The 11,372-nt window shown below is 34.6% G+C and overlaps 1 protein-coding gene across 2 annotated transcripts in view; it reads left to right on the top strand.

Annotated features, from left to right (window-relative positions):
- Positions 1-11,372, top strand: part of CFH (complement factor H) — a 166,877-nt gene that overhangs the window by 138,452 nt on the left and 17,053 nt on the right. For both annotated transcript variants that reach the window (XM_027843365.1, XM_027843364.1), the window contains exons 20-21: positions 1-76; positions 10,644-10,820. The exon at positions 1-76 is cut by the window's left edge and continues 1 nt beyond it. In XM_027843365.1, coding sequence (XP_027699166.1) covers positions 1-76; positions 10,644-10,820 — 253 coding nt within the window. The remainder of the gene's footprint in view (positions 77-10,643; positions 10,821-11,372) is intronic.

Here is an 11,372-nt window from a genome sequence, read left to right as displayed (position 1 = left end):
CCAAATTTCCAGTCTGAAGGCTCGGCTGAAGTAACTTGTATAGGAGGCTCCTGGAAAGGGGATCCACGATGCAGAGGTATTTACTAATTTGTTCAGATTCGTTTACCTTCCCAGTGATTTTATGGGTCTACAGAATTACAAGGAAACTTATTAGTGTAGATCCATGTTGCTTTGCAATTCAATCTTTGAGCCTTGCCTAGGACAAGGAGGGGTTGTTATATAACCAGGCACACACAGTGTGGGTCAGAGATGGGAATTTAAACTAAGTCATGTTGATTCCAAGACAGACTCTGTATATACATGCCTTACTAATAAAAATGGTTAAGCTAATTACTTTAACTAAAAGTAATTAAATTAATTAGAAGTAATTACTTTCAAAAATTACATCATAAGATCATGAACTCCATGAGGGAAACAACTATCTTAAATTTTGTAGCTCCTTCAGGATCTAGCACAAGGTCCTGTATGTATGAAGTGTGGTTTTGTTTTTAATGTTTGTTGAATTGAAGTGATTTGAGTTATGGAGTGCAATACTATTTATTTCAATAGAGATACTTAAATAATGTTTCTATTGTAATCTCTCAGAAAGATTTTTGAGGTACAGCCTTCAAGCAGACGGATGGAACAAATGCTTTAATGACACTCCCATTGTTACCAATCAAATATCACAGACCCTATTTTGTTTTCATCTTTTTGGATATTTCTGACGTCTTTGAAGCTATTGATTAAATTCAGTGGCATTTTCTTTAAATTTGACTTCCATGACACTGCACTTCCCTGGCTTTCTTCTTCCTTCTCTCTTTTGCTTCCCTACTTTCTTTTGTTTCTTTTAATCATCAGTGTTTCCTATAGCTCTGAACCAGTTTTTTTTTCCTCAAATTTCTTCCCCTATACTCTTAGGAAGCTCTTCCCTCTCTCTATGATTATAGTGACCCCTTGTGCACATGTGACTTTCTATTTTATATCTTCAACCTTAACTTACCAACCTCTTTCTAGTTGCACATTTCTGCCTATTTGTAATGTGTCCCTTTTTGAATTACTTGCAAAACTTGAAATTTTACCTCAGGGGATCTGTCATTTCACTGATATGGATACTCCTATGAGTGGAACATTTCAGTCCATGCATACATACCCACATTATGTGACTTTTGAGAAGCCTTTTTGTCCATATTTCAAGTTCAGGTAGATATAATCTCATTATTGTAGGTATTCCCTCCAAAAACTAGTCATGTCTGCCCATCTTGTATGACTCTGGTACATTTATTTCCATAGAATTGTGATGGGAGATTCACCTTGTACGAGAGGAGCCTTCCTTATGTTCTGTTAATGTGGTGAAAGTATCATCAGAACACACAGCATTTACATTGCTTACTCCTTGTTCACACAGTATGGACAATTCTAGTTTTCTTTCAGTCAGACATTTCTTTGATGATAATTTTTGCTCCTTTCCTGCTTGATTCCTTGTTTGAAATGTTTTGTGGCCTGTCTTTGACCAGTGCACATTTTTTCATCATCCTTCAGGTGATCTTCAAATTCATTTCTTTAGACATTTGTATTCTGTGACTCACCATATGAATATTGTTTTAAAATTGACCTTTATTTAGGGTAAATCTTAGAATTATTAAAAGAATTTTCTAATGTTCCACAGGAAAAATCAATCCAGCCTGTTGTCTTCCTGTTCAATTTTGTCTCAGGCCATCGTCCATTTGTAATGACTATCCAAGATGTATACACACATGAAATGGAGTCTAGATGGCTTAACAGCAAAAAGAATTATATCCTAATACCCCCACCAAACTTCCTCCATAAAGATCTAGAAAATATCTGAATTCTTATAGCAAAATCTAAGAAAAAGCTAAGGTGAGTCATTTTTTCAGCCCAGAACAGCTTGGAGAGACAGAAAAGTCTGCAGACACTGGGGCCAGGGTATGGCCAGGAATACATTATGTGCAGAACATTACAGCACCAAGGTAGTAAAAGAACTGAGATCAGCAAGTAAAAGAACAGATCAACTAGCACCAGGGTAGGAGGAAATTTCAGATGATCCTTGAACTAGCTCAAGGTATAGGAACAGATGCCAACTGGCATCTCTGTTACTAAACATTTGGACCCCAGAAAAAGGGTAGGGATTTGGGCCTAGGCTCTACCTTGTGTAGAAGCCTGTAGTGGCCATCACCAGTGAAGGAGTGTCAGATCAAAGGGAAACCTGCAGTTAAGTCACTCTGAACCCACTCCCAAAGGGAGTGGCTGAGTTGAGCAACAGTCTATTGAAACTCCCAACTAGAGACAAATTACTAGACCCTGGGCCTAGGGCCTATTCTGGTTCAGCAACTTGCAGTTCTCAGACAAGGGGAGCAGTGAGCAGACTTCTCCTTGGATCATATCATTTTGGAAACACTGAAAGTTCACAAGCCACAACCTTAGCTCTGAGAGCATCAGAAGGTTATAAGAGGACTGAAACTCAGTTCAAACATTCCTCCCAAAGAGGGCACAGAGATCAGCACTCATGTAAACTCCAAAGTTAAAAAGTAGGGCGAAAAAAGGCAAAAAAAAAAAAAAATAAGAATCCTACTATAAAGATCTATTATGGCAACAGGGGCTAAGCTCAAACATAAATGCAGAAGACAATGACTCAAAAACATTCATAATCAAAGTCTCAAACAAAGATGCGATTTGCACCAAAGTCAAATAAGAATTCCTAGAAGACATAAAGGAAGAGGTTTTTGTTTTCCTTTTAAGAGGTAAAAATGATGTTCAAAGCTAAATGAGAGCAGTAAAGTATGAACAAAAGGGAAATATGATGATCTGTGGAAGAAAAATATGAAAAGAAAATTGAGCTTGGAAGAAATATAAAAGTTTATCAAAGAAAATAACTGCATGAAAGTTCAAAATGACCTAAAAGTAGCTTATGACTCCATGATCATCAGGAAGTAATAACAGAAATTATGAAAAGATATAAAAACTACAAGTTATTTCATAACAAACACAATGGACCTGGAAAACAGATTTCAGAGAGATAATTTAAAAATCATTAAACTACTTGAAAGCCAATACCGAGAAACCTAGACATAATATTGGAAAACATCATAAAACAGCCCAGATCTCTCAGAATAAGAGTACAACATAGAAATTAAAAAGAATTTACTTGTCCCATCATGAAAGAAACCTAACATGAAAATTCCTGAGAATATTATTGCAAAAATCTAGAGATGCCTAACAAACAACAACAAACAAACAAACCTATAAACAGCCAGAGAGAAGTGATTCAAGTTATGAGGAGTCAAAGTCAAGATTACATGATTTATCAAGCACCCTTATAAAGGAGCAGAGAACTTTAATATTTTTCAGAAGACAAAAGATCTAGGCTTATAACCAAGAATAACTTATCTAGAAAAACTGAGTATAACCTTACATGGGAAAAATTGACCCGTAGTGAAAGAAAGGACTCCCAAGCAGTCTTGATGAAAAGTCAAGCACTAAATAGAAAATTTGACAAGCAATCATAAGGAGCTAAACAAAATTAAACTGCTTCCATTCTTATATGAGGAGATATTACAGATAGCTCCTCAGAAACCTCATAATCATCAGAGGTCATAGAGGGAGCTTAATTAGTCCAAGGACCTAGGAGTAATTCTGTGATGTTTTGATTATCTTAAAAGAAGAATAGAAGGGGCACAAAAGAGGAATGCAGTGGGAAAGGAAAGAAAAGAAAGGAAAAATGAGAAAAATATCTCACAAAATGGGGTATGAAAGTAGAAGTCTATACCACAGGAAAAAGTAAGTGGTGGGGACAGTGGGTGACACTTGAATGTCACTCTCATCTGAACTGGTTAATGGAAGGAAGTATACACACACAGAGTTGAGTACAGACATACATTTCACCGACAGGAAAATAGGAGGTAAAGGAGTAAAGGAAATGAATTCTTAAAAAAAGAGTTGGGAAACAAAGAGAAGAAAATTTATAAGAGAATAAGATAAAGAGAAGTACACAATTAACAAGCACAACTGTAAATGGAATGAAATGAACTTATGCATAAAACAGAAGAGATTGTAGAATGACTCAGAAATCAAATCCAGCAATAATAAGTTTAAAAGAAATATATTTGAAATAAAAAGATACACCCAGATTTAAAATAAAGGTCTGAAACACAATTTGTTATGCTTTAGCTGAAGTAAAAAACAAGCAGAGGTATCAATCATAATCTCAGAAAAAGTAACAGCATTAATGAAAAGAACTAAGCAGGGAAACTAAATTTTGCTGAATGAATTAATATCAATAATAAAAAAACCATGTATTAAATCCTGAAAGGAAAATTTTAAATAGTTACATGCAGAAATAGACAGTAAAACTATAATAGCAGGAACTTTAATTTATCCCTCTCAGACCTATATAACTATAAAATAAATAAGAAAGAAGATAATGAGAAGAATAAAAATTTTAGAAAAGTTAGATATTATAGACCTCTGGATAAAATTGAATGGGAATAGAAATGAGTATGCCTTTTCCTCAGCTATAAATGGCACCTTCATAAAAACAGATCATATATCAGGGCATAAAAGCTTCATAAACAAATGAAGCAGAAAACATAAACATTAAATGCATCCTTTTCTGACCATGATGCAAGAAAAAGTTACATTGAACAAAGGGCCTTTGAAGCAAACACTAAAAGATTAAGTAGAAACTAAATAGCTTCATCCTAAAAATGGATGAGTTAAAGAACAAACCATAAAAATAATCAATAATTTCATTAAAGACAATGACAACAATGAAACACATACCAAAACTTTAGGAAATCAACCTAAGCAGATCTTAGGGGAAAATTTAAATCTCTAAATACTTTTATCAATAAAAAAGAGGAAGAACAATTCAAACAGTGTAGCATCCAACAACAACAAAAACTACCTAGAAAACAAACAAGTAAAAAATTCCTAATTAAAACTAAAATAGAAATGCTGACAATCAAAGATGAGATTAATAAAATTTAGAGAAAAAATGAATTAACAAAACTGGGAGCTGGTTTTAAAATACATTAAGATAAGCCATTAGCTAACTTGTTTAAAAAAAAAGAAAACTAAATTACCAGTATCAAAAATGAAAAAGATGGATCTGCAATCAATGAAGAAAATGTAAAATAAATTACTAGATGTTTTGCCCAATTATATGCCCAGAAACTGACAATCTAAATGAAATTGATATTTACAAAAACATGAAATGCCCAAATTGACAGAATGGGAAATGGATGACTTGAACAAGTCATAGATATATTTAAAAAAGAAAAAGAAATAAGACCAGATGAATTTACAAGTTAAATAGTTAAAGGAAAACTAATTCCAGTACCATATAAACTGTTTCAAAAAATGTAACACAAATATGGTCTGATACCTAAATCTGTACACTATGATCATGCTGGATTCCTACCAGGAATACAGAGCAGGTTTATCATTAGGAATCCTATAAACATAATTGACCTTGTTAATAATAAAAACTACAAAAATTAAATGATGATATCAGTAGATGCAGAAAAAGATACTGTCAAGATATGCCACCTGTTCCTATTAAAACATTGGAAAGCACAGGAAAGAATAGAGCTTCTCTTAGATTGATGAGTATCTTTCTAAAACTAAGAGCCAACACTATCTGTAACAGGGATAAGCTAGAAGTCTTTCCAGTCAGATCAGGTATAAAGTAAAGATGTCAATTATCACCTTTATTATTCTGTACAGTGCCAGAAATGCTAACTATAGCAATAACATAAGAAAAAGTAGTTGAAAGAATAAGAACAGACAAAAAGGAAATAAAATTATCATGTTTTTGCAGATGATATGATGGTTTATTTACAGAACAGTAGTCAACTGAAACACATAATTGAAATGATTAACAAATTTAGCAGAGTTTCAGGATATAAAATAAACATGAAGATCATTATTTCTGTGTATTACCAATAAAATCCAGCAAGAAGATATAGAAAGAGAAATCCCATTTAAAATAACTACAGAAAGTATAGAACAATTGGAAGTCAACCTGCCAAGACACACAAAATTACAAAATACCCAACATTTAAAGATGAATCTAAAAATTTCATAAATATTCATTGATTGTGTGTACATAAAGCCAATATAGTAAAAATAAATAATAATAATAATAATAATAGTATTGCCTAAGTTAATTTACTTATTCAATGCCATGGCAATCAAACTATCAAAGGATTACTCTACAGAGCTACAAAAATAACAAAATTTGCCTTGAGAAACAAAGGTCAAGAACATAAAGGGAAAAAGAGGGAATGAAAAGAAATTGAGCCTGGCAATGCCAGATCTCAAGCTATGCTGCAAAGCTATAATCATCTAAATAATTTGGTACTAGGTAAGAAATAGTAAGGTTGATCAGAGGAATTGATTAGGTATATAATAAAAAGCAAACAAGTACAGTAGTCAAGTGTTTGATAAACCTAAAGATCATAGCCATTGGGGCAAAAATTCACTATTCAGCAAAAACTTTTAAGAAAAGAGGAAAGGAGCATGCCAGAAACTAGGTGTAGACAAACATCTGACATGTTATACTAAGACAATATCATGATGAATACATGATTTAGACATAAAGGATCACATCATAAGCAAAGTAGAGGAGCATGGAAGAAATAACTTGTCAGATGTATGAAAAGGTGAGGAGTTTATGACCAAACAAGAGATAGAAAGGTTCACAGGAGGTAAAATAGACAGTTTTATTACAGAAAATTCAAAAGTATTTTTTTTAGAAATAAAACTAATGCAGCTAAAATGAGAAAAGAAATAGGAAATTAAGGAGATTATCTAGAGAACCAAGTCAAATTTATTTTTAATAATATTTTATTTTTCCCATTGCATGTGAAAACAATTTTTAACATTCTTTTAAAAGAATTTTGTGCTCCAAATTCTCTCCCTTTCCTTTCCTCTCTCTGAGAAGGTAAGCAATTTGATATGTTATACATGTACAATCCTGTAAAACATATTTCCATATTAGTCATGTTGTGAAAGAAAACACAGAACAAAAGAAAAAACATGAAAAAAATAAAGTGAGAAAAAACATGCTTTGATCTGCATTGAGACTCCATAAGTTCCTTCTCTGCAGATGGTTAGCATTTTTCATCATGAGTGCTTTGAAATTGTCTTGGATCATTGTATTGATGAGAATAGCTAAGTCATTCACAGTTGTTCACTGTGCATTACTGTACAACATTGCAATTACTGTATACAATGTTCTGGTTCTGCTCACTTCACTTTGCATCAGTTCATGTAAGTTTTTCCAGGTTTTTTGAAATCATCTGGCTTATCATTTCTTATAGCACAATAGTATTCCGTTACAATCACATATAACAACTTTTCAGCTGATTCCCCAATTGATGAGCATGCCCTAAATTTCCAATTCTTTGCCACCACAAAAAAAGCTGCTATAAATACTTTTGTTCAAATAGGTCCTTTTCCACTTTTTTTTATCAGTTTGGGATATAGTGGTATTGCTGGATCATAGGGTATGCACAGTTTTATTTTTATTTTGGTATAGTTAAAACTGTTCTCCAGAATCATTAGATCAGTTCACAACTCCACCAACAGTGCATTAGTGTATCCCAATTTTCCCACATATCCTTCAAAACTTATCATTTTTGTTATAAAATGTAATTATATAGAATCTGAAGATTCAACTCATGCTCCTCAAATTAGTGAAGATTTTTTATAAATCTGAAAGAATCAGTTTTGGAGAAACTGCATTGGTGAAGGTATGCTAACTCTTTGTGAGTGATATTGTGAATTGATGCAAATATTTTGGGAAACAATTTGAAATTATACAAGGATAGTCACTAAATTTTAATATGCAAAAATGAACCATAGCACCATTTTTTGTGGCAACAAAAAAAAAACAAAATGAAAATCTGGATACAAAAAATCCTCTAAAATCAAAATTTCTTTTTCTTCCTTTCCTTAACCAAACTGGTAAGAAGAGCTATGTATATTTGTTTTGATTTTATCTCCTCTCATCCATTCCTCAATGCTTTGCAATCTGACTTCCAATCTTATCACTCCACGGATACTCCTCTCTCCACAGTTATCAATATTTCTTAACTGCCAAATTAGATTCTTTTTCCCCGAAGCCCCAGTCCTTAACCTATCTGCTTCATTTGACACTGTTAACCACCATCTCCTCCTAGGTAGTCTCCTTTGTTCTTAGATTTTATGAAACTGCTCTCACCTGGAATGTCTCTTATCTGTCCAACCTACTCTTTCTCATTCTCTTTCATTCATTGTATTTCTTATGTACCTTCTTTTTTTTCTCCACTCACACAGCTGCCATACTGTTGGATCTTCATTACTTCATGCTTGGATTATTTCAACAGCTTTCAAATTAGTTGCTCTGATTCAAGTCTCTTGCAACTCCAATCAGTACTTCCCCCTTCCACCAAAGTGATTTTCCCCTGAAATTGACTTCCATTTACACTGTACAGATGCAATATGATATAAATCAGATATGTACCTATATATCTATGGATATCAATAAAAAATTCAAGCATATATACATATATGTGATATGTATATATACTTATATATCTTTTAATATATGTTCCTTAGAGTATGGGTAAGAAACAATATCTATCTATCTATCTATCTATCTATCTATCCATCTTGGATAAGATAGATAAGAAATATTTTTCTGCTTGCTGTAGTGAGCAGTTTGTTTAGCCCTAGTGGATTCTATTCTCTAGATATCTAAACATAAGTTTTGGGGTGCATCTTCTTGCTCTATTTAATGATATTTGAATAAGTCTGCTTTATTGGTAATTAGTAGATTCTTGCCTGTACTCTAAAAATAATTTTAAATAGCTTTGATCTGCAAAAAGAGCTTCTGATGAAATGAGGAATTCTATCCTCTTCCTATGTTTCCTTCCTCTCCTTTCTCTACTTCTCAGATATTGGCAGTTTGCAACAGTGTCTGTGCTTTTCTGTCTTCTAATCAAAGGTAGGTGTGTGAGGGACTGTCTGATGTTGGCAGATACCAGGTTGGGCGCTGTGGCAAGGGTAGGGTAAGATCTGGGCATTTTGGAAGTTGAGGCAGGGGCTGTGGTAGGCAGAGTCGTGGTGAACTGGGATGGGCTGGATACGGAGAAGCTTGAGGCAGTGGGCAGTACTGTGAGATAAGCTGGGTACAAGGAAGTAGCCGGAGCTTGAGCTCCTGAGGCAAGGGGCGGTGCCATGTGGGAGTGGGACGGCATAGGACTGAGTTCCCTTTGCTTAGTCCCCTCCCTATATGCAACGTCATCCCCAGACGCCTCTTGTGACCTTCCTGACTTCCTGGGTCCCTTTGTGCAGCACTGACCCAGACCCCTCCTGAGTCTGACTTCCTAGGTCACGTACTCTTGTCTATGCGCCAATCCCAGATGCCTCCTCCCTGTATCCGGTCCTAGCCTCCTACGTCACTTCCTCCCCCTTGGTGTGCTAAATTCAGACAGCCCCTTCTGGTATCTGACCCTACAATCATTGGCTAGTAAGCGGGCTGGGGAGGAGGGGCTAGGTAGGTATTTAGGAACAAGCGTGGTCAGAACACGCGCGCTCTCTCCTGGCTCCTGCCCTGTTGCTCTGGCCTTGCTGCTTGGGCTTGCTATGATGGCTTGCTGTGTTGGCCTCTGAATAAAGCTCTGGTGTTGGCACCTCCCGATGGCTCGTCTCTGTGTGGTTATCTGGCAGAGTACCGAAGACTCGAGTGTGAGTAAGACTCTGGTAGTGTGCTCCTTATAGGAGGAGTGGGTACCGGCGTGCGGCCGGCAGAAGGTCGGCGTGCGGCCAGTATGTAGGTGAAATGTCCATCATTTGGAGATGACCCTAAAAAGTTGAATGACTTCTTTAAAATCACTACTTTGGGAGTAACAAACTGTGCTAACCACTAGATTCCTGATACCTAAGACTCCCAGCTCAATATCTTTTCCATTAAAAAAAAAGGTCTGAATGTAAAAGCTTATTTTTAAAATGCCAGATTCAATTGGACATTTTGGAGTAATTATAAGTATTTAATAAACACTTTGTGGTTAATTATTGAAAATTTTTAATGTATTAATAATTATATGGAAATACATAGAAAATTTCACAAATTCACTGTTCATGGAAAATAAGATAGAACTTTTGCTTCATAAAAAGAAGAAGTATGATGGAGGAAAGATAAAGTGCTATAGGTTTGATTCTGGTCAACACATTGGTACAGTGCTGGAGAGTGACTTTGAATCTCTAAATTCAAAAACAGGTCTCTTTTGATGATGTTGTCAACTTTTCCTTAATACATTCCATACTCTATCTCTAGTATTTCATTGGACCTAAAATCAATAAATGCATATTGTAATCATTCCTAGATTTCTCACATTTTATATGATTCTTATCTATATCTTTCTATAAACCTTCTATAAAGGATACACCTACTATACAGATACCTTCTAGTTCATTGTTCATTTATTTTGCTTAATATTTTATAGGTTTTAATTGCAGCTCCAGGGTTTTCTCTTTGCCTTCAAAACTCTCCATCTATTTCAATAATATGGGAAACTTCATTCCCTCATCCAAAGAATTTCATGACTAATAATCCATTTCAAAACTGACTAGAGATGTATTTGTTTGATTCTTTTTAGATAACTCTTGTGGATATGCACCTCAAATTCAAAATGCTGAAATTATTAGTTTTACAAAGTCACGATATCAGCCTGGTGACACAGTGAGTTACAAGTGTGTTCGACCTCTTAAAATGTATGGAAAACCAGATGTAATTTGTATAAATAAGACATGGTCAGAACTTCCTCAATGCAAAGGTATAGTAACAAATTTTGCTATGAATAAATGAAGAAAAGTACCAGGGGGATAAAAAAGTACACAATTTGTAACAACAATTTCAAAGAGTTTACAGGTTCCTTGTAAATATTGGTTTAAAAACAGCAATTAAAAGTCAAAACTAGATCCTTTTGTGAGAATGGACCCACAATTGAGGGATATTTAACTAAACAACCTTCAACGCATAAGTATTGAGTGACTTTTTGGTATGAGAATACAAAGAATAAGTTAATTGTCACTATTTTTAAAGCGCTTAGTAATAAGATAGCGATGAAAAGGCAGTAGGAGCAGTTATTTTGTGCCCAGAAATGGACGAAGCAGTAGTAGTACAAATCCAATAAAAAAGAAAGACAATCCCTGCCTTCAAGGAGACTGCATTCTAATGGGGGAACACTAACACATGAAAGGAAGAGGAAAAATAGAGATTGAAATGGGGAATGGAAAAAAGGGAATGGAAAAAGGATAGAGAATCAGGAATTGAGCTCCAAGAGGAATAAAGGAATAAATATGACTGGTCTGGGTACTTGCTTTAA

The sequence above is a fragment of the Vombatus ursinus genome, unplaced genomic scaffold, assembly GCF_900497805.2.
Source record: "Vombatus ursinus unplaced genomic scaffold, bare-nosed wombat genome assembly UNPS02014909.1, whole genome shotgun sequence".
NCBI classification, from domain to species: domain Eukaryota; kingdom Metazoa; phylum Chordata; class Mammalia; order Diprotodontia; family Vombatidae; genus Vombatus; species Vombatus ursinus.
The sequence above is the reverse complement of the archived record's forward strand: the minus strand, read 5'-3'. Positions and strand labels throughout refer to the sequence as shown.